The 23,642-nt window shown below is 46.8% G+C and overlaps 2 protein-coding genes across 2 annotated transcripts; both read left to right on the plus strand.

The window, feature by feature from the left end:
* The first annotated feature begins 386 nt into the window (after window positions 1-386).
* On the plus strand, window positions 387-8,599 carry LOC124250249 (zinc finger and SCAN domain-containing protein 4-like). Its single transcript, XM_046682076.1, has 5 exons — window positions 387-782; window positions 1,319-1,484; window positions 1,576-2,306; window positions 4,294-4,380; window positions 8,180-8,599. Exons 1-5 carry the CDS (start codon window positions 387-389, stop codon window positions 8,597-8,599), a joined length of 1,800 nt encoding a protein of 599 aa, XP_046538032.1.
* A 6,507-nt stretch (window positions 8,600-15,106) lies between these two features.
* On the plus strand, window positions 15,107-21,984 carry LOC124249666 (zinc finger protein 154-like). The gene is given in 4 exon segments (XM_046680865.1): window positions 15,107-15,375; window positions 18,237-18,363; window positions 19,694-21,078; window positions 21,080-21,984. Coding segments are annotated over 4 exon segments (1,653 nt in total). The 5' UTR covers window positions 15,107-15,342; the 3' UTR covers window positions 21,188-21,984.
* The last annotated feature ends 1,658 nt before the right edge of the window (window positions 21,985-23,642 follow it).

A 23,642-nucleotide genomic window follows, 5' to 3' on the forward strand; every position in this document is an offset into this window, starting at 1 on the left:
TTGCTTTTGATTTTTATGCCCACATTTGTGAGAGATATTGACCAGTAGTGTTCCTTTCTTTAATGTACTTGTAAGATTTTGTTATCAGGGAGCTGCTGAACTCATTAGCTAGAAGGGGAGTCTTCACACTTTTTTTTAATGCTCTGAGAGAGTTTGCAAGATCAGAATTCTTTCTTTCTTAAATGTTTGTTAGAATTCACCCATAAACTCATCTGAAGCTGAAATTTTGTTTTTAATTATGCCAGGGCTGTAATTAATTATATATCTCTTCTATTTGTAGCTTGCAGTTTTTAAGCATCCACTAGTTGTTGAAACAGATTCCCAGAGAAACAAGTCATCAGAGACTGAATCCCTGAAGTTGTGTCTCTCCGAGAATTGTTTTAAGAATGGCTTTAGATCTCAGAATCTCATTTCAAGGTGAACCATCCAGGAATGATCCTGGGTCAGAAAATCATGAGTTTAATCCCCGTCAAGTACCTGCTGTCCAGGATGGGGAGAGGATCTCCAAGTTCCCGAGCACTCAACACAGCTTATTTCAAAATGGCAAGAATTCATGTGCAAGGCAGGAACTGCAAAGACTCTATAAGTTATTTCACTCCTGGCTACAGCCAGAAAAACACAGCAAGGATGAAATGATTTCTCGTTTGGTCCTGGAGCAATTTATGATCAATGGCTACTGCAGTGACAGGTCCATGTTGAAAGAGAAATGGGAATCAAGTGGCAGAAACCTGGAGAAATTCATGGAAGATCTGACTGATGATGGCATGAAGCCACCTGGCTTAGTGAGTAGAGGGTTCTGACCTCTGGGGTGAGGGGCAGAGGGGTGTAAGGAACAAGTATACAGTCAGTTGAAGTTGCCTGGAAGTAGCAAAAGAAGAGTTATTGTAGACACAGTTATTAGTCCTCACCAAAGGAAGTCTTTACCATCCTAAGTAAGCAAGAATGAGAGTAGAAGTTTTTATAGGCATTTCTTCAGTGGGACATATAGAAGCCAATATATTAATTGATTTAAGTTATTTTAGCTGGTGAGGTGATAGGAGGGCTCACTAAGAAATTGGCAATTGAGCAGAAACCTCAAGGATGAGGAGAAATGCCTTAACACGAGCTGGTGCTTCCCTCAGAAAGCCTTAATATTTGTCTTTTTTCATTGAGGAAGACACACTAACAAGAAATTACATGAAATTTAAGGCTAGGAAAGACAAGGGCAGGACAGCAGGTATGGGGCAGGCAATAGAGGAATCTTGGGAAAGCTTGACAAGGGGAGGTTTTCTGTCATTCAACAGATCTATACACAACAGTGAACAGACTTTGTTTACAGGTCCACGTCTGCATGCAGGGGCAGGAAGCTCTCTTTTCTGAGAATATGCCCTTAAGAGAAGTCATAGTTCACCTCAGGAAACAGTTGTCAACAGGAACCCAAACTGGAGAGAACATGGGGACCCCTTTCCAGACTCCCAAAGATCATTCTCTGGAAACAGAACAAGGTGAGTGAGGGGAGCCCAGATACTAGAGGGATGTTCTGTGTGGACCCCTTCTTGGGTACGACTTCACTGAATCACTTCTTTATTTTCACAGGAGATGAAGACAAAGAAAATGGTGGCAACATATCTTTGAAAACTTGTCAAGTAAATGACAGTATGACTAGTCAAGGCAATCAAACACCTTCCCTACTCATCATCCAGGGAGAGAACCGTCCTGGGCCTGGAGAGGGAGGTGTTCCTTTGGAGAATCCACTCAGCTCCAGAAGAGCAGGTCTAGGCACCTGCAGGTCCCAGGAAGAGTCCCTGAAAGGACCCCCTTATCAAGATGTCCTTATAGAGGTGGGACCAGGGTTTCTCTCCCGGCCAAACCAGGTTACGCCTGAGCGTGTTCCTACCCACCAGAGCATTGAGGGAAACTCAGCATGTGGGGGACACCAAGAAAGATCCCAGGGAGCCCCCAAATCATACAAATGTGAGAAGTGTCCCAGGATCTTTAGGTATCTGTCTCGGTTAAAAGCCCATCAAAGAAGACACAATAATGAGAGGACATTTATTTGTGGCCAGTGTGACAAAGGCTTCTTCCAGGCATCAGACCTACGCGTGCATCAGAAGATTCACACAGGAGAGAAACCTTTCAAGTGCAGCACATGTGAAATGTCCTTCAGCCACAAAACCAACCTTCGGGCTCATGAGAGAATCCACACAGGGGAGAAGCCCTATGTGTGTTCCCTTTGCCAGAGAAGCTACCGCCAGTCATCCACCTACCACCGCCACCTGAGGACTCACCAGAAAATTGCCTTCAAAAGTGTTCCATCTAGGGGGCTGGCCCCGTGGCCGAGTGGTTAAGTTCGCGCGCTCCGCTGCAGGCGGCCCAGTGTTTCGTTAGTTTGAATCCTGGGCGCGGACATGGCACTGCTCATCAGACCACGCTGAGGCAGCGTCCCACATGCCACAGCTAGAAGAACCCACAACGAAGAATACACAACTATGTACCGGGGGGGCTTTGGGGAGAAAAAGGAAAAAAATAAAATCTTTAAAAAAAAAAAAAAAGTGTTCCCTCCACACCAGATGCTTCCTTGGGTACAGCCCCAATGTAATGTATACGAATCTGTACAGGTATGTGTATTTCCTAGTACTTCTCTATTTAGAACACATCTTATAATTTTCCGATTATATTTTCCATTTATTGTCTCACTCCACTAAAGTGTAAGCTAAATGAGGGCAGGGAATTTCTCAGTTTTGTTTACTAAAGTATCTCAGGTGCTTAGGAAAGTGGCTGACACATTTCAAACGACCAATAAATATCTGTTGAATAAATGAATGAATGTGTAATGTTGGTGTTTATGCCTTACAATCCAGGAATGTCCAACCCCAGGACACAAACCCCAGCTCACAGTGGTCCGGGGAGGCTTTCCCTGCCTGCCGCCCGTCCTCTGTCCACACCCTTTCTCTCTAGTGCATCCACAGCACCTAAAAAGTGGGGAGCAGAGGCGGAAACCCAGAAATAGGCCTTAGCTGATTAAAGGGAACATTTATATTTTAAATGCTATAACCATATCTTTAATTCTTTGGAAATATTAATAGCTAAATTGGACCTGAATATGACTGGTGACTGAAAGTTGCAGAATGCTATTTTATTAACATGTACCAAAAAAGTCAAATGTTTTCCATCCATTTCTCCCAGAGATGAAAAGTATGGGGGACAGGAGCGCTTATCTGCAGAACTAGTTTGAAAGGCAGTTTGGAGAAAAAGAAAGGGTTCCGTGCAGTGCTGAGGCAGAAGTAACCGTGCTGTTGTTGGGAAGACATTTGCAAGTGTGAGCTGCTTTCCAATAGGAAATTGGGGCTCAGTCTCACTGAGAAACTAGAAGGTGCCATGTAAAAATGGCTTGTATCATGGAAGTGGGCATTCTGCAGGGTAAATTGTGACATTTGTCTGATTCTCTCATTGCATCCACAGAAGGGAGAACTAGGGCTGTGGATAATGCCCCACTGTGTGGAGAAGCCCATTTACCAATCTTCTTTCCTGAGCTGTCTCCAGATGTTATGCTGTTGTGAATATTCTTGCACATACTTCTTGGTACAAGGGGAAACTTTTCTTTGGAAAGACCTCTGGGAGGTGGGTTGTAAAATAATAAAATATAGGTATTGATCTCTGCCCCCTGGTTCCTGGCACAGAGCTCCTAAATCCTTTGGAATTTCCTGTGTGAAAGGAGTGTCTTTTGTTTTAATGAGGCGACTCTTGGTGGGCTCCTGGATAGCTCCAGGGTGAGGGCTGGTTATGAGAAAGACCAAACCATAATTAGAAGCTTGGAACTTTCAGCCCCACTCCCCCATCCTCCAAGGGGAGAGGGGCTGGAGATTGAGTGAATGATCAATCACGCCTTCATAAGCAGGGAGTTTGGAGAGCTTGATAAACACATCCACGTGCCAGGAGGATGGCACACCCAGCTCCACAGGGACAGGAGCTCCTGAGCTCAGGACCCTTCCAGACCGCACCCTATGAATTTCTTCATCTGGCAGTTTATCTGCATCTTTTACATCATTTATTATATAATAAGCTGTTCAACTTGAATGTTTTCCTGAGTTCTAGCTGTCCTAGTAGATGATCACATCTGAGGAAGGTGGTCATAGGAACCTCTAATTTGGAGGCTAGTCAGACAGAAGTTGTGGTAACCTGGGGACCTACTATTTGTGATTGGCATCTGAAGTGGGGGGCAGTCTTGTGGGACTGAGCTCTCAGCCTGAGAGGTTTGTGCTAGCTCCGGTTAGTGTCCGAATTAATTTCTCTATCAATCCTCTGCTTAACCAGTATGCTTGGATTTTGCAAGTTAAACTCACATTGACAGCTCTCCTCGACATACTGGCTGCTTGTACGACTCTGTCAGGCATTGTGCAGGTACTGAAATCACAGATAGGGGGCCGACCCAGTTGTGTAGCGGTTAAGTTCATGCGCTCCACTTCAGCCGCCTGGGGTTCGCTGGTTCAGATCCCCCGTGCAGACACAGCACCACTCATCAAGCTATGCTGTGGCAGCATCCCACAGAAAATGGAAGAAGATTGGCACAGATGTTACCTCAGTGACAATCTTCCTCAAGCAAAAAGAGGAGATCGGCAATGGATGTTAGCTCAGGGCTAATCTTCCTCACAAAAAAAGGAAAGAAAAAAAATGAAATCACAGATAGTACGCGTGCCTGGCCTCCATGCGACTGTGATCTCAGGGACTGTATGCAGAGTTTAATTACACAAAGGTGGGTTCCCACTCAGAACCCTGTCCAACTCAACTGAGGTGAGGTTCAGATCTGTTTTTGGAGTTTCTGCTCATGTGCTGGAGAGGAGAGGGCTCGCTCTCAGGGTGGAATCAAGAAGGTCACTGGACTTATCTTTGTGGTTGACATCTGTTATTCCAAGTGGAGCTGACTTATCTGTTGCAGCAGTGAATCCACTTTCCTCTTTAAGATATTTACTTATATTTGAAAAAGGAGTCCATTAAAATATTTAATAATGATTATTTGCAGGAGTGTTGTGTCCCTTAGTATCTAAACCCAAAACATCCCAGTCATGAGATGAAACATTTTCATCACCCCAAACACATTCCTTCATGTCCCTTTGCACCTACCGTTCCAGGTGGGCACTGTTCTAATTTATACAATTGTTCATTCATATCGTTTGTGCTAGAACTTCACATAAATGGACTATACAGTTTATAGTTGCTTTCGATGGCTGCCTTTGCTCATAATTTCCTTGTGATTCATCCATGTTTAGGCATCTATCAGTCATTTGCTTTTTATATTACTGAGTTGTGTTCCAATACACACACACACACACAATACCTGGTCATTTTATGCAGAATTCCAAATATCACTGACCTACTTCAGAATAAAGTTTCAAAACGTAAGCACTTTAGAACTTTAATTACTTGATCACATAAAATTAAAATATTCCAAATATCATAAAATTTGCTATCGGCGTTTTCTTTTCTCAGTTGTCTCAAATGTGTTTGTTCTTTAAGGCAGCTTCACTGCAATCAGTATCCATCATGTACCCACACGGCTTGTGGTAGGGATGGCTTGTATGTCACTCTTTAACCTATACATGGCACTTCGTTCCTCTTTTTTATTCTTATAATTTATTTGTTGAAGCTGTGGGTCATTTGTTCATAAGAATTTCCCACATTCTAGATTTGGTTTTTCGCATCTCTCTGATGCTGTTTTAAGATGCCAAGCCCCCCACCACATCTCCTGCAAACTGGATATTGGTGGGATGGATGATTGGAGGGCTGGTGCCAGTGGACAGGTGTGTAATGTTGACACACCTAGAGGCACATGCAATGTGACATTTTAGGCTAGCACACCATGGTGCAGCCTGGAAATACACAATCATGTCAAGCACCCTATGACGCAGGTGTGTGACAGGTGTGATACTGCAGTACAGCCTACAGACATGAATATCTTGGGAACTCTGTGTGACAAGTGCTTTCTACTGACACAGCCCAGCACAACCTGGGGGCTCTCCACACACACCCTGGGGACACTATGTGACAGGTGTGGGATGCTGACACTCTAGAAAACAGCCTGGAAACACAAATACAACATCACAACAGAAAAGATATACGACAGACATAAAACGTATGCAACAAATATGCAAAACACACCAGGGACCTATGGGATAGGAAGGAGGTGCTGACCTGCCTCAGCCATAGCAACACAAATGTACAAATGCTCCATGGAGACTGGAGACTAGTGAGACAAGCACGTCATAGGGATGCCCCAAAGACACACAGAATCACACAGTCTACATGCACAGAGTGTGATGAGGAAGATACAGGTGGAGATAGTCTGGCTTGGAAAAAACAACCTAACTCCCATCTCTGCAGATTTGATGAGGTGCCGGTGGAGGTCACAGCAGGAGTCAGGTGCACCCCGTGGCACAACCTTGGAGACTAAGATTTGAAGATTCTTAGATGGTGGGAGGAAACCAGCCGGAGCTGAGAAGTCTACACAGAAATGCCCACCAAGAAGGCTCCAGACCCTCAGTCACACGGGGCAGGAGGTGGGAGATTTACAGATTTTACAGGGGGGTGGGGGTGGGGGCTGGGGCAGGGGTGGGCGGGGGATGGGGGGAACTTTCAGCCAGTTTCCCCAGCAACTGTTCTGGGGGATTAACAGCCATTGTTTTGACTATTTGCAGTTTACCAACAATGGTGAGGAGGCTGCAAGAGTCTCCCTCACAGCCCCCCCCCACCCCTCTCACCCCCGTCAGGATGTGAGAGACCTCAGTGGCCACCCTCACTCCTTCAAGGACTCTTCCAACCTCCATAATGGTAACAGTGATAACTAGGTGACATCTCAGTATGGGGGCACAGAAAGGAGGGGATACCCAGAAGTCATATTTAGGAGAAAGACCTACAGGACCATGGGGAGGAATCATTGCCTATGATGGCAAAGGGGCGGGGTGCTTCTGAAGTGACACTGATGACCGTCCTCCTATAGAAGGTTTCCCACATTGCAGAAGGGAAGGAATTTTGTGGAAGATGTTGCATACCATGGGGGAGGGCTCGGAGAGCCGCAAGTGGAGATGTGGGGGTGTGGTTACTTATGGGCCATCTGGGTAGTCAGGTGGCTGGGAGTCCCGGCCCAGAGTCCTCAGCAGTTCCAGTGGGGGAGCACAGGAGGGAACAAGGCAAAGGACCCAGTGCAGTGTAGGCTAAACCCTTCCAACTCAGCCGTTTGGCAGCTGTGGGCCCTCGTGGAAGTCCCTCACCCTCTTTGAGCTGTAGATCCCTCCTTTGAGAAGTGGAAATAATAGTTCCTGCATCCTGAGTGTTTTGGGGGCTGTTAAAATGAGATCATCCTCAGGAGAGCTCATTAGTGTTAGCTCCCTGTGACCAGATGAGTGGGGGCCATCAGCATAAGAGGAGGGGGGGCATGACTGCAGAGTGCCCTGGGGGGCCATAAGTAACCTGAGTAAGGGGCCTTCTGCCAACCTGGGGAGACAGTAGAGAGGGAACAGGGGGTCTTTAAGGCGGGAGGAGGCTGAAATGCTTATAACAGCAATAGCAGTGGGAAATACTTCATGTCCTGCTGACTGTGGGTTCACTGTGGTGATGGAAGAGTGTGGGGTTACAATGCATCCTGACCAGAGGGACCTGGGTTCAGTCCCACCTCTGCTGGGTAGACTGAATGACTTGCCAGAGCTGCCTGACCCTCAAACCTCGAGCAGCTGATTGAGATGGAAATACGATATGGGCTACCTTGAGGGTTGTTGGAGGACCATTAACAGTTGCATAAACACTAGGAACACCTCCATGAACCAGGCACCCCAGGATTTGCTTTTTGAGTGTTTGATCTTTAATTCTGACAACAACCTGGTGAAGTGAGAACTATTACTGCATTTCTGGGAAAATCCGGGATCAGAGAAATGAAATGTCTTCCCCAAGGTCACACAGCAGAGAAAGTTTTGGATTCAAGAGGCTGAATTTAGGGAGGGAGTGACATCAGCATCATGGTGGAGTGAGTTTTTCCCTCAGTCTCACCTCTTTAAGTTACAACTAAATGGACATTCATTAATTAGCAGAGGATTCCCTGCAAGGACAACAAGACTTCTGAGAGATCCATGGAGCTACACATCTAAAGGTAGGTGGACTGGACCCCTGAGAGGCAGTAAAACTAAGTAAGTGTACCCTTCTCCCTCCCCAGTGGCAGCATACCAGTTCATGGATCCCCACACAGCAGATTCCCACAACTGTAAGAGGAGGTGAGGACAGCATGACCGGAAAACACTTTTGGGCTCTGGCCCATGGGAGGGCCCAACATGCCATAGTGGCCTTGCCTGTGGAAATGCTCTACACTGAGTGGCGGTGGCTCCCCTCCACCCTAGCACAGTGCAGGCAAGAAGGTGCCCTGCCCGCTCAGAAGGTGCCCCTGTCTGCAGAGCACAGTAGCCAGAGGGATCCACAGAGTGGTGGCTCAGCCCCCGCATGGGTGCCCTACACCCTTAGTGTAGCGCAGGCAAGAAGGCACCCTGCCCACTCAGAAGGTACCCCAACCCACAGAGCATGGCAGCCCACAGGAACCATCAAGTGGCGGCTCAGCCTCTACATAGCCTGCAGCAGCTAAGCTGGTCCCCTGCCAAGCACAGAGGCCCTGCCTATGGTGCCTGACCCGCAAGCCCAGCATAGAGGCCCTGCACACATGAGTGCCACCTGCAGAGCAGCTGTGGCCAGCCTAGGCAAATGCAGAGCAACCCTACTTGAACAACTTCCAGCACAGGGGGCAGGATCCGAAAACACAGCTTCTGCCCACATCCCCAGTGGTGGCAGGTGGAATTTGTGACCTGATACTATCACAAATGTGCTGGCAAAGGATCAATTCATCAAACATCATGAAGAACTACATTAATACTTCAGAGCAGAAGGAATATAACAGGGCTCCAGAAACCAATCCTGAATTCACATAAATGACAGAGAATTCAAAATAGTTGTCATAAAGAAACTCAATGAGTTACAAGAAAACTCAGAAAGATAGTTCAATGAGCTCAAGAATAAAATTGATGAACATAAGGGGTACTTCACCAAAGAGATTGAAACTCTAAAAGAAAAAACTCCCCCAAAACAGAAGTTCTGGATATGAAGAAGACAATGACATAAAAAATAATCTACAATCCATAAAAAATAGAGCTGATTCTATGGAGGACAGAACTAGTGATTTAGAGGATAGAAATGCTTCAGGTGGAGGAGAGAGAACCAAATTTTTCTAAAAATGGAGGAATTCTTTGAGAAATGTCTGACTCAATTAGGAAAAGTAACATAAGAATTATAAGTATTCAAGAGGGAGAAGTGAGGGAGAAAGGAACAGAGAGCTTGTTCAAAGAAATAATAGCTGAGAACTTCCTAAATCTGGGGAAGAAACTGGACTTACAATTACATGAAGCCAACAGAACTCCTAATTATATCAACGCAAAAGGACCTTCTCCAAGCCATATACTATTAAAACTGGCAAAAGTCAATGACAAAGAAAAAACATTAAGGGCAGCAAGGCAGAAGAGAATAACCTACAAAGGAACTCCAATCAGGCTTTTAGTGAATTTCCCAGCAGAAACCTTACAGTCTACGAGAGCATGAAATGATATATTCAAAATACCGAAACACAAACCCTCACCCCAGCGCCCAGAACACTGGGGCCTCAGTCTGAGGTCCTTATTTCAGATTCCACAGAAGGGGAGCTGACTAGCTCAGCCAGGCTGGGTCAAGTGTCTCCACAGCCCAGTTGGCAGGGCCATGGGTGATGGGCTGTTCTCAGAAGAGACAGTGAGTCAGGCAGACCACCAGGTCACATTTGTCATCAGTGCCCCTCAGGGATCTTCCTGAACAACACAATCTTGGTAAAAAGGCCCCTGGTGTCTACAAGATCCTCACATGTTTCCTGTGGCCTGGGCCACAATCCTCCATTGGTACAGATGATTTTAGAGGGTGCACAGGGATGTCATCAAATGCCATGGGTGGACATGCTGAGAAAGCCGATCCTTTTCCCTTCTCTTTCCCTCCTGATTATTAACAGAATTTCTCACTTCAGTGCTGAGTCTTTCATGCCTCCTCACTGTGGCTAATTTCCCTTTTCAACCGAGGGAGCAGCCTCCAGCTCACAGCCCTGAGCAGGCTGCGTGAGCTCGCCAGAGTTAACATCATTATTTGGATCTCATTGTTGTGGTTTGATGGTAACCTTCTATTTGTGGCAAATGAAATTGACTTTGCCATCTACCAGAGAAATACAAGATTCTCCTTTAGAATAAAACTGTGTAAGAATAATAAAAAGTGGGTCAACTTAAGGAAAAGCCAATGGTCACAGCTGACATCCCCTGAGCACTGACCACATGTCAGTCTGGGGGGCGCTACCCATGCTCCCACCCTTAGTCTTCCTGACATCCATCCTTGCAAAGGGAGGCACAGAGGAGCCATGCGGCGAGTCCCTCAATAGGCTTGATTTATTCAATTTAGATGTGCCCTTTTTTTGAGACACCATTCTCTGCTTTCTTTGATGAAAGATGTCCTTGCTTTTGTGAAATGTTGGCGAGAATAAATGTGAAATGTCTTCATTGGACCAAAGTACAGTGTGGGTTTTCTATTTTTAAACTTTTTAGCAGTTTGTCATATTCATCTGGGAATCACCAAGTCACTCCCTCCTAAAGCTCTCTTATCTCAGGATTAGATACTGCAGATCACCTCCTCCTCACCGACACTGACCCCACACAGTGCCTGTGAGCTGTTTCCATTAGTGTGGGGCTCCAGAGCCCAACCACATGGCAGTGAATCCCAGCTCTGCTGTTTGTGAGCTGTCTGGCCCTGGGTGAGTTTCTGAACCTTGGTGTGCCTGTTTCCTCTTTGGTATAATGGGTATTATTTTGTCTACTTTACAGGGCTATTGTGAGGGTAAATTAGTTAATATATGAACAGGGCACAGAACACACAGTCTGTTCCTCCCTGCTTGTGTGTGGGTTACTGATTATGATCCCTGCTTCCATCACTGCTGTTGTTAATATCATCATCCTTCTCCTCCTTCTCCTCCTCCTCCTCTTCATCAATATGCCTGGGCTCAGAACCTTCTGGAGCCCTGGATGTGGGAACACCCCCAAAATATTGGTTCTGGTTTTTATATTAGGGATCAGCATCCCATGGCAGTGTGGCACAGGGATGGAGCTCCTGGACTCAGAGGCAGCGTGCAACTCCTTCCTCATGCTGACACTTACTAGGGTTGAGACACGGGGCCCCTTAGTGAAACTCTCTTGGCCTCGTTTTCTTCATATGTTCATTTGGGATTATTATAATAATACTTACCTTGTAGTGTTATTGCACGTATTTAAATAGATTAATATCTGTAAAACTTGAACTGAATTGGGCACACAGGAAATGCTAGAAACACATTTTTTTATATGAAATAAATTAGTGAATCCTCTGATGTTCTCCCTCATGAACCTTGCCAGCTAGTTGACCAAGAAACTAGTCTGATTGGGAAGTGAATGAAAGCTGGGGGGCTCTTCGCACATGGATGGCCAAAAGGCTCCCTCTGTCAGGGTCTAACTGGTTTTTCAACACCAGCAAGCAATTAACTCAACTGGAGATCACGTCAGATCCCACAGGTTAAGGCCTGAGTCCCATAAGACCGCCATCACTTCAGACTGAGAAAAACAGCTTTTAGAGGAACACATTTTAATGTATAGACACACACACACAGAGCAATCCATGTGCAAAAGCAACTCTAAAAGTATATTATACTGCAAACTTTGTTTTTCTCTAGGAGGTTTAATTATCTGAGACTTCTCACAATTTATTTTATAATTTTATTTAGTATAGGACTCCTTTAATAAATAATAGAAAACATTTTATACTTTTTTTGTATTAGGAAAACAAATATCCTGATCCAGTTTTCTTTTCCAACTTCAGTTTAAAAATCCTACAGAGGGACCAGCTCCATGGCCGAGTGGTTAAGTTCGCGCACTCCGCTGCGGTGGCCCAGGGTTCGGATCCTGGGCGGGGACATGGCACTGCTTGTCAGGCCATGTTGAGGCAGCGTCCCACATCCTACAACTAGAAGGACTAGTGCAACTAAGATATACAACTGTGTACGGGGCGGGTGGGGGGGGGGAGGGGAGGAGATAAAGCAGAAAAAGAAAAAAATCCTACAGATTTATTTATTTTTAAGATATTTTGCTGCTGCTTCTTTTTTTGGTGAGGAAGATTGGCCCTGAGCTAATATCTGTTGCCAATCTTCCTCTTTTGATTTTCTCCTCAAAGCCCCTGTACATAGTTGTATATCCTAGTTATAAGTTCTCCCAGTTCTGTTAGGGATGGCTTGACAGGCGGTGCGTAGGTCTGCGCCCAGGATCCGAACCATTGAACCCTGGCCGCTGAAGCAGAGTGTGCGAACTTAACCATTATGCCACTGGGCCGGCCCCAATTGTACTGATTTAGACAGAACGGCTAATTGCAAGAAATGCAAGTACATGTTTCCACAGAATACACAGCAGAAGAATGGAAATTTACTAAACATGTGTCACAATCTCTTGGAAGCTTGTTAAAACACAGATTCTTGGGCCTGATCCACAGACGTCTGGGTTCAGGATTGAGAATGTGCATTTCTCCTGAGTCATCAGGTGACACCGATGGTGAAGATCCAGGGCTCAAACTCTGAAAATCAGGGTTCTAGGACAGGTGAGGCTGCCTGGGCTCAGGCCCCAGTCCACCACAGGGGAGATTCGCAGGCTCTGAGAGGCAGAGCTAAGGTTTCTCACCCAAATGCCCTGAGCGTGTCTGCAGTGAGCAAAGCAGAGGAATGGCTGACTGGGCTAGTGGCCCAGGCTCTCCACTGCTGAGGAGACCTGTGAAGGCTCTACCCACTGACCAACCCAGTCACCTGCTTCTTCTGCCCAGAACTTATTGCAAAAATACCCACGTCGTTCATCCCTCACCAACTTCAAGAGTTTTCTCCTCTTATTAGGGAGCCCCCTTACTGTGCGGTATAATGTTACATTCCCTACTCCCCTCTCAGGACTCTCGCCCTCTTCTTCCACTCTGTCTGCCACATTCTAACCTACTGTAGACCTGAGTATTCATTCTTTTCTGTTTCCGGTCTTTCTTCCATGAATACCGGGTAAGTCCCATGGGTGCAGGGGTCTTTGTCTCTCATATGACCCAATGTCTCCCATACACCCACAGTAAGTCTTAAAACCAAATATTTGCTCATTGATCATTAGTGAGACCAGGGAACAAACACGACATCTCAGCTCCCCTGTATATTTTTACAATTCTGCCTACGCTAAATGTCCCCTTTAACTCTCCTTCCATGTTGGTATTGCACAAATTTTTCAAGAATGAAGAAGAATCTCATTTGGGAGACAAAACTTTGAGAGACCCTTCTAGTCATGTTCTCAACTTAATTCTCTGTCTTCACAGACATCACTGCTACAACTTCTCGGAGGTCTTACTTTTTTTCACCTTCCACTGATGTTTCACCAGAGCTATTTCTGTCACCACCTTTGAATCACTACATAGACATTGCTAGTAGCTCTCTGTAATTTGCATTTGACAATGTTTTTCTGAGATAACATAAATTCTTCATGCAAAACAGTTCCTGCATCCCAAGAGAAATGATAATCACTTCTCAGCAATGAAATCATGAATTTAAGATACTCCCAGTATCTCCAGATTGAGAGCATCCATTGCATACCTGCTCCAACTTTGAGCAGTGCCACTGTCGTACTGTACCAAAATAACATTTTTCTCTTTGTTCTCTTTTTGAGGCTGATGTTAGACTCCTAAAAGGAACTGAATGTATGTCAGGATATCAAATAAGAGATATTAAATGGATCAAAGTTTTGCTCAATGAATGGGACAGAATAATTGATTATACAGATAGGAGAGAGGTTTTCTTTGGTAACCACAGACAGATCTGCTAAAGAAAAATTATTAAGACACTTGTTAAACAGTAAGGCATGGGGAGCCCCGTGGCCAAGTGGTTAAGTTCATGTGCTCCGCTTCCCTGGCCCGGGGTTTCACCGGTTCAGACCCTGGGCATGGATGTTAGCTCAGGTGACAATCTTAAAAAAAAAAAAAAAGCAATGAAAAACCTCCCACTAAGGCAGACTTTTACTCAGGACCATTATGATAGGTGTAGAGACAACGGGGTTTCACAGTAGGGGAGAGATATTGGACTCAACTCCAAACTTTTTTTAACAGTTGGGATTTATAGCCAAGGAGGGTGGGGGCGAGTGCATGGAAAATTACTAAGACAGCAGGGAAACTCATCCTAAACTGACCTAAAAGGTTCTTGCTGAAGGAGGTCAGTGTGATTAGATAGTACCTGTGTGATGCTGATGGATGAGGAAATCTGATGAGGTATCAGTGGCGATCAGATGCTGAGGATGGGAGATTCTCACTAAACCAACTTAGCAGGAGTCTTGCTCCAGGGGACGAGCACCAAGAACTGGGCCTAGTCAAAAAAAGGTTAGGGGAGGCTGCCTAAAGTTCAGTAAAGGAGAGACTCTTTCTCAGATCTCTGTGTGCACTCCTGCTTCAGGGTGGCCCAACATCCTTCCTCTATCTTTCTTGACACGGCACAGTCTGGGGTTCTCTCTGACCAAACATACATAAACTGACAAACTGACTTTAATGCTTCAGAGTGCATTCAGTGGAGCTGAAATAAGACAATGTCCATAAGATAATGTTCCACTAACAGTGGACACATCTGGAATCTGTATGACTGTATGGAATTATGTCTTTATTTGGGTTTGTAGCCTTTGGAAGCATCTGAAATAATATTTTTAGCCTCTGGGCGTATGCTGAGCTTCACAGAGTGTGAAATAACGTCACCAAACAGTTGGATAACGAGCTGCAGAGAGCATTCTGCACAAACATTAGGATCCTTTCAAAGAGGTGGCAATGCCGTTTCCCAACGCCCCTCCCAGCGGCGGGAAAAGGGGAAAGAAGTCTGTTACTCCAAGTCCGTGGATGTGTGGGGACTACATTACCCAGAATGCCCGCAGTCGAGCGGCAGCGTCGCTAACCAATGAGAGCTTAGAACGGAGGTCCCGCGTGTGGCCCATAACGTTGGGGCGGGGCTTCCGGCCTCCCTCAAAGCGGCCATGTTAGCTACTCATGGTTTTGTTCAGCGGCTAAGAGGCGCTGAAGCGCCCGCTCACGGCGGAGGGGACGACGAGGAGGCGCGGGAGGAGGCGCCGTCCCCGCGGCGCAGGCGGCTCTGAGGCTTGGCGACGCCGCCCGGGGCCCCGCGCCAGGCCCGAGCCAGGGAGCGCCGCGCCCGGCGCCTCGTCTCCCGCCGCTCCCGGCGCCGCTCCGCCCCCGAGGCTGATGGCGGCGGCCGCGCGGAGGGAGCTGGCTCAGGTGAGCGCTCGGCTCCGACCCGCTCCGCCCCCAGCGCAACCCGAGCTCCAGCCCTCGGGCGGGCGCTGCTCCCGGACCTGCAGCCCAGGCCCCGGGGCCGGGCCGGGGAGGCGCTCGTGGGGCCTGTGGCTGCGGGCGGGGGCCGGGCTGCGGGCGAGGGTCCCGGCGGAGGGACACCTGGTTGGGGGGGCCCACGCTGAGGGAGGTTAAACGGCCGGCCGCGGCCTGGGTTTCAGGGCCAGGGCAGGGTCCGGGGAGGCCTGAGCCGTTGGAAGCCCGCGTGGACGCGGTATTCTGAGGTCTGCCTTTCCCACGTTTTTCGTGGCTGCAGAAGCGCTTGTGGAACCAACACAGCCAGGTGGAGGGCGTCCCTTTTCCTCGCGGCCCTGACCCTCAAACGCATGTCCCTGGATTGTTGTGTCCCGGGACTTAAGTGCCATTCCCGTGCTCCGTCTTGAGTGGAGACCCTGGAGAAACCCCAAACCCGTGCCAGGAGTTACGGAGGTCTTCCCATTTCTGGCAACCAGTGTGAACAGGTGTGGAGGGTTACCCCAGAAAGTGGGAGCAGGGTGTGCATGTACCTGAGTTAACACTCATCTGGTAGTGTTAAGGAAACTACAGGGCTCTTTCCTTTCAAGTGGGGACGGGAGTCAGCTCGCAATGACTGCCTGAGAAGCAGGCTATTTTTTCTGGCGGTAATGAGGTGTTTGGATCAGAGGAGGGAGGTGATAAAGGCTGAGGTCTCCATAGGCTCCGTCTGGCTATAACAGGACTATAGGGAAGAGGAAGATCGGGGTGGAGTCTACTGCGGTAGATCCAGGTGAGGGTTAATGAACCAGAAGTCGTGGTCTAGGAGATGTGATTGGAGTCTGGATGTGTGTTTTAAAAAGTGACAACTGTGTCTTCTGATGTGAACGGTGAGGGAGTGAAACAGGGTTCAGGGATGTTCCTAGGGTTTTTCTTAGCAGCTGTGGGAAAGGAAGCTCCATCAGTTGACATGAGGAAGTTGGTAGTAGGAGTGATATTCAGGGGAGCTGTCAGGAGTTTCTGAGATGTTTCACAGAGCACTAAGTGGAGTCATTAAGTGACCAGCTAAACACACAGGTCTGGAAATCTGAGGAGAGTTTGAGAATGGAGACTTCTAAAATGTCATGGCTGCCATGTGGACCAAGGTGAGTGAGCAGTGGATCACATTTAGGAGGAGCAGTCTTCTGGTTACGATGGTAAAGCTATTAGGGTGCCAGGAATAGGGAGAGGTTAGGGACTCACGACTGGATCACTCGCTTGGGTACCTAGGTGATGGCACTGGACTTCACAAACAGAGGTAAGGGAGGTAAGTGGCCATGAAGGGAGAGTGTCAGGGACAGGATAGTCTGGCAGGTGGCCAAGGTTTCCAGTGGAAGAGTGAACATGAGGTGGATGCAGAAGCTTAGGAGTAATTAAGGCAAGATGACACTCAGGCCTGAGCTGGTGCTTATTCACCACTCTGAACTCCACCAGAATTTTGTGAGAACTTTGGTGGGCTGGGTAGTGCATTCAGCCTGGAGAATAAAGTCATCTGTGACCTGCAGGTATGGTCACCTGTGAGAGTCACCAGGCCTGGGGTTGGCCACCAGTGAGGCTTGGCATTGAATGAGGCTTAGGTGGACAGAGGAAGGTTGTGACTGCTGAGGGGACATAAGTGCAGCACAGGAGTAGAAGAGGACCATGGGTATCAGAGATCCATGTATGGTTCTGTGTGGTTAAGTACAAGGGAGAAAACGGAGCCAGGCAGGGAGGCCTTCCCAGAAGGAATTTGGGTGGCCACCACTAGCGGAAAGCATGGTAGGTCTAGGGTAGTACTGGATCCTGTTGGAATTTTCCAAGCATACTCTGGATTCTGTCACCCAGTTGTAGTGTGAGTCCTCAGATTAGGGCCCAATATCATGTGCTGCCTTGACATCTGGTGAAAGCTGGAGAGCCTGAAATGGCCAGGGTACATGGTCCTCTCCCCACTCTGCTGCTGCTGCTGCTGCTGCTGAGGTCTCCTCGTCAAACAACTTTTTCATCAGAGGGACCAGGTGCAGTTCCTGGTTAGTCCTCTGTATGGGTTTCAGTTCCTGCCATCCCAGGGAGTTATGAAAAGAAGCCAATCACATCCTCTCACAGGAATCAGGAGGTACTCCACTCTCTTGATCCTATAAAGCTTGCCTCCTACAGCTTCTGATTCTTTAGTCTTTCAGAGTGCAGCCCCCACGTGACCCTGTGTGGGGTGTGCTGTCCTCTCCCAGGCTGTGAATACATGTGATTAATAAACTGCTGTCCATCTCTTCTGTTCAGGTCAGGTGTCACGTGTTTGGCCATCCCCATAATCCTAAGATGGGAATGCCACCCTCAGCAGTGAGGTGAAGAGGAGATGATTAAAACATAAGTAACATGTGGAAAGGCCAAGGCAATCCCAGTGGTGTGGGACAGTGAGGTGGTTGTGACCATAGGCGTGTGGCTGTCTCAAGAATTATGTGTACTTGGAGAAGAAGTATGCCTCATGACCCCAGGGCTTTGTTATTGAGAGTTACATGACCTTGGCCACACCAGCAGAATAGCCTGGCATGATTGGGTAGATCCCTTCATGCCAGGTCCACAAGTTAGACATCCACCTGCCACAAGTCAGACAATCTGTCTGCCTCTTCTTGCTGGTGGCTGGACCCTGTGATGAGTGAGCCCGTGAGGAGACAAGCAGTAGCACCCATGGCACTAGCACCTGGTTTCTCCTCTGAGATGGGGAGATTGGGAGGTGGGTGGGCGTGGAGTAGATGGATGGGGAAGGGCTTGTGGGTTCTTGGGAGAGGGACTGTTTATGGTTTCATCTGTCTCCATGCCAGGGCAGTGTGACCTTTGAAGATGTGGCCGTGTACTTCTCCTGGGAGGAGTGGAGTCTCCTTGATGAGGCTCAGAGATGCCTGTACCAGGATGTGATGCTGAAGAACTTGGCACTGATAACCTCCCTGGGTAAGGCCCTCACACTCACCCTTGTGCCCTGACCTATGTTCTGCCCTTCTTCTTTCCCCAGGGGAGCTCTTTCCTCACACAGGACCATGGGCACTGCTTTGTCCCTCACTTTCCTGGGTAAGTGCTTGGTTAGTAAGCCTGAGGTGTGCACACTGCCCTCTCCTTCCATGAACAGGCCCAACACAAGCTTCCCTGCTAAGTTGCAGGGAAGGATGGAGGGTCAGGAATCTTGTAGTCACCCTAAAGGATCCCACCTTACTTGCCTTCTCCCTGACTGGGTCACTTTGTCCAGATGCAAGGCACCTCTGCGTCCCAGGTCTACTTCCTTCCCCAAGCTGACATTTCCTCATGCCTGCCTCCACCAGGAATTGCCATCACTGACATATTCACTACTCACATGGACCCTGGGCTGTTCTTGCAAGACCCTCTTCCGAAGTTCTCTGAGTAATGCTTAGTTTTCTTTCTTTCGGGCTGTCATGTGCTGAGTTGTTCTGGACTAGTGCTGGCTGTTCGTCTGTCCTGTCTTTCCCTCTATACTTGTGTCATCAGGGTGCCGTGTGTTTGCTCATTGAGGGAGTGGGGTTGGGTTGGGGAGCTCACGGTGGTTCTCAGGATGTACATGAATCCAGCCCACAGTAAAATGGCTCAGAAGGAGCCTGGCCCTGCAGAGTAGCCCTGGAAGAGGACATGTATTCACCTCAGACCAGAAACATTCTGTTTGACTAGTATTTTGATGCCATTGCCAGTGGCCACACTCCATTTCTGTCTTTCCTTCCCCTTTCTTGACACTTTGCCCATTTGTTATTTGTGTTGCCTGTCACTTCGTCTTACTTCCGGCCTGGAGTTAATCTCACATCTCTGGACTCCATGTCTCATCCATTATTCTCACCACTCTATCTGCAGTGCTTTCCACATTTGCCATTATGTATTGTGTCATGAGGTGTGCACATATCTTTACACAGTCCTTGAGCACCAACTGCTCTGTTATAGTTGTGTTTTCTTGGGTTTTGCCCTTCTACGCAGTGTTCATGTGTCACCAGCAGACAACTTCCTTTGAAAAGTTGTTTGCAGAGGAATGAATTGTAGACCCTGTCTGTCCTCTCTGATGCCATGCTGATGGTTGTGTCCTTCAGCTCATGAGGCCTCTCCCATTTTGTCCTCTTTATAGCCCAGTACTGCTGAGCAGCCCCATCTTCAACCTGAAGCAACTCCCTGATCTTGCAAACAATCCTGTGGACTGGTTCCTGGGTTTGTTAGACACACACTTGGGCAGTAACTGCCCCTTCCCACCAAAGTCACCAGTCACTTTACCAGCCTTTCTTTCTTTCAGATTGTTGGCATGGAGCAGAAGATGAGGAGACACCAGCTGAGCAGAGCATTTCTGTACAAGGAGTGTCACAGATCAGGACTCCCAAGGCAGGTGTGTCTCCCCAGAATGCCCAGCCTTGTGAAATGTGTGGCCCGGAATTGAGAGACATTTTCCACTTGACTGAGCACCAGGAAACACATTGTTGGCAGAAGCTGTACAGGATGGGGGCATGTGAGAAACAGTTGTATTTCAGTGCAAAACTTCAGCCCCAGAAGCAGCACACTGGAGAGAAGTGCTTCAGAAGCAACATGGGCAGAGCCTCATTTGTGAAGGACTACAAATTCTGTGTGTCAGGGAAGCCCTTTTCCTGTGAGGAGGTTGTGAGGGACATCGTGGCTAGCTCAGGATTTCTCCAGTGTCAGGCCACACACACCAGGGAAAAGTCAAATAGGAGAACTGAATGTGGGGCAGCCTTTCATAAGGGAAACACTCAGTACACCTCTGGAGAACGCACAAAAGACTTTGATTGCAAACACACACTTGTTCAGCACCAGAGAGTCCTCACTAGAGAAAAAAACTACATGTGCAGCGAATGTGGGAAATCTTTTAGCACGAGCTACAGCTTCAGTGACCATTGGAGAGTTCACACTGGGGAAAGGCCTTATGAGTGTGGGGAGTGTGGGAAATCCTTTAGGCAAAGCTCTAGCCTCAGTCAACACCGGAGAGTTCATACAGGAGCAAGGCCTCACGAGTGTGATGAATGTGGAAAATCATTTAGCAACAAATCCAACCTGATTAAACACAGGAGAATTCACACTGGAGAAAGGCCATATGAGTGTAGTGAATGTGGGAAAACCTTTAGTGAAAGCTCTGCACTCCTTCAACACCAGAGTGTTCACACTGGAGAAAGGCCTTATGAGTGTAGTGAGTGTGGGAAATTCTTTACCTACCACTCCAGTCTCATTAAACACCAGAGAGTTCACTCTGGATCAAGGCCCTATGAGTGCAGTGAATGTGGAAAATCCTTTACTCAAAACTCCAGCCTCATTGAGCACCGTAGGGTTCATAGTGGAGAAAGGCCTTATAAATGCAGTGAATGTGGGAAATCATTTAGCCAAAGCTCTGCGCTTCTTCAGCATCGGAGAGTTCACACTGGAGAAAGGCCTTATGAATGCAGTGAATGTGGGAAGTTCTTTACTTACAGCTCCAGTCTCTTAAAACACCAGAGAGTTCACACTGGATCAAGGCCCTATGAGTGCAGTCAATGTGGGAAATCGTTTACTCAAAGCTCCAGCCTTATTAAACACAGGAGAGTTCACACTGGAGAAAGGCCTTATGAGTGCAGTGAATGTGGGAAATCTTTTAGCGACAGCTCTGGTCTCATTAAACATCGAAGAGTTCATGCTGGATAAAGGCCTGATGAATGCAGTGAATCTGGGAAATTGTTTAGCCACAGCTCCAATTTCAGTAATCACTAGAGTGTTCAAACTGGAGAAAGGCTTTGTGAGTATTTGAATGTGGGGAATTTAGCTACAATACCAGGCTCCTAAACACTATAACTTCACATTGGACAAAGGCCCTAATGAGTGTGGCAAATGTGGGAAATCGTTTAAGCCAAGTCTAACTTCATTACACCCCAGAGACTTCACAGTGGAGAAAAGCCTCATAAGTGCAGTGAATGTAAAAAAGCTTTCAGCTAAAGGACTTGCCTCATTGGATGCCACAAGTTTCAAGTGAGAGAACTACCATAAATGTACGGGTATATACTATTTCCTTGTTCAGTGCAACAGCACTGAAGGAGGGCCCTTAGGAAGGTGCCGTTTACCTGTATTGAACCCTCATCTATCCAAATGTCCATGTAAATTCCAGGTATGTGGGAGCTGCATTGCACTTTTTAACCTGACCAGGGCCATTGCCAGATTTATGTCACTACCACTTCTGTAGCAGAGGCCGTTTTACCTCTTCCACCTGGTAGGTGCCCACAGTGGGCAACATTCATCCTTCTCAGGGTCTTCAGGGACGTAAAGACAAGTGTTCTCCCCCCTTGGCGGGACAATTCGTGAGTAGCCTGAGCATTTATACTTTGCCCAATTTTTTTCTCCTCTGCTGAGTTAGGGCGTAGACCTTACCCACTTTTGGCCTAGAGGACTCTGTTGGTGATTTGGAAAGATGGACTACATTTTTCAGGATATTATTGGTCCCATGAGACTCTAGTGATGGAATTTTCTAGTTTCCAAATAACCAACCTGAGAATAGTCTGCCTCCCATTGCTCTTGTTTGTCTGATAATAAAGGTCTTATTGTTTCAGCCAGCTTTAATCTTGGGAGTTCTGTTTACTGTATGGGATGGTTTGAAATTAACTGGGTTTGCTAAAGTGAAGGGATGAACAGCTTTGGTTGGAATCCCAAACTTTGTGTGCCTAGGGGGGACAGTATGATGGCAGAAAATGCCTCTCTAGCCTCGTTTGCATTGTTGCTCAAAGCCTTCAAGGAAAGACTGCAGGGTTCTGTGGTCCTAATTTGTAACTCGGATGCCGTGATATTTTGTGGGTTCAGAGTTCCTGAAATCTGTAGAGTAACATCACTGTTTTTGAGACTATAAGGGCCAGGGGAATGAGAACTGTTACAGAAACACTGGATTAATAGTGCAGGAGACTGTCACAGAATAGTGCCTCTCTTTAAAGGTCGTCCACAATGTTTAGTCAGTATGGCTGTGAAGGATAAGCAGCTAGAGAAATTCTCAGGATCTCCAGAACTGTGTATCTTGTGTCAGTGAGGGCCTTGTCAGAGAAAATACTCTAAAGGTTTTGTGGATTCCTGTGGGCTCTCTGGGCTGTTCAGTTAAGGCCATTGCCTCAGAGGCAGGAAAACAAGGGACGAGAGAAGGGAGATCTCTTAGTCCTGCATGTGGTCTTATGACCCAGCCAGTATTCCTGTTGAATGAGGTGAAACAGACTTTGTGGCTCAACTATTTTTGCTGCTACTGAGGCAAGTGCTTCTTTCATGAGGAGAGAGACAATGGAGTCAGGATGGTTACCAAACCTGATTTTCTAAAGGAAATCCAGACTTTTAATTTGAACCATATTGTTAAAGTTTTAGTAAGATAAATGATATGAAGTATACTATTCATATTTAACCTGTGCCATTTGATAATTTTTGACATTCATATAAACCCATGAAACCATCATACAGTCATGATGATAAACCTTTCCATCACCCCCATATTTACCTTGTGACCTTCAGTCTATTCTCCAGGCAGCGACTGATTTGCTTTTCATTACAATAGATTAGTTTGCATTTTCTAGAATTTTATATGACTGAAATCATAAAGTGTTTAGTCTTTTTTTTTCCCTTGGGTACCCTCATGTGACATTTATTTTGAAATTCATCACTAGTGCTTATATGAGTAGTTCATTCTTATTTTGTAGTTGAAAAGAATTTTCTATCAATGTATCTCTTTATGTATGGGTAGTTTTAATTGTTTCCAGTTTGGGCTATTGCAGATAAAACTCTGCAGAAATTGGATATTGATATGGTTCCTTTCTCATGTTAATATCTTAAGTGCAGTACCTGAGTCAGAGTGTAGGTGAATGTATAACTTAAGAAACACCAAATTGTCATCTAAAATGATTGTTCCCTTTTGTGTTCTTGTCAGCAGTATATGAGAGTTCCAGTTCTTCCATATTTTTGCTAAGTAGCTACTGTTACTCTTAAAATTTTGGCCCTTTTAGTGGATGTGTAGCAGTATCTCACTGTGGCTTTAATTGCGTTTCTCTGATGTTTCAAGATGTTTAGCATAGCTAGTATAGAAATATTGTGGCATGGTGGGTGTGTCAAACAGGATGAGGAATCAACAAGCCAAATCTGGATTGTGGCAAATTCTAGTGGAGAAATGGTTACCAGCTTCATGAACTGAAGAATTAAAAAGTGGTCAATGGTACATATAGGTTAAAAGATTTGCTGGACACATG

This window comes from Equus quagga, chromosome 13 (genome assembly GCF_021613505.1).
Source record: "Equus quagga isolate Etosha38 chromosome 13, UCLA_HA_Equagga_1.0, whole genome shotgun sequence".
Classification (NCBI taxonomy): Eukaryota; Metazoa; Chordata; class Mammalia; order Perissodactyla; family Equidae; genus Equus; species Equus quagga.

Bases quoted from the DNA above. Each gene is read 5' to 3' on its own strand.
- LOC124250249 (XM_046682076.1), top strand. From the start codon at position 387: ATGGCTTTAGATCTCAGAATCTCATTTCAAGGTGAACCATCCAGGAAT. The intron at 783-1,318 runs GTGAGTAGAGGG...CTTTGTTTACAG, and splicing joins GCATGAAGCCACCTGGCTTA to GTCCACGTCTGCATGCAGGG. The intron at 2,307-4,293 runs GCCCCGTGGCCG...CTGCTTAACCAG, and splicing joins GTGTTCCATCTAGGGGGCTG to TATGCTTGGATTTTGCAAGT.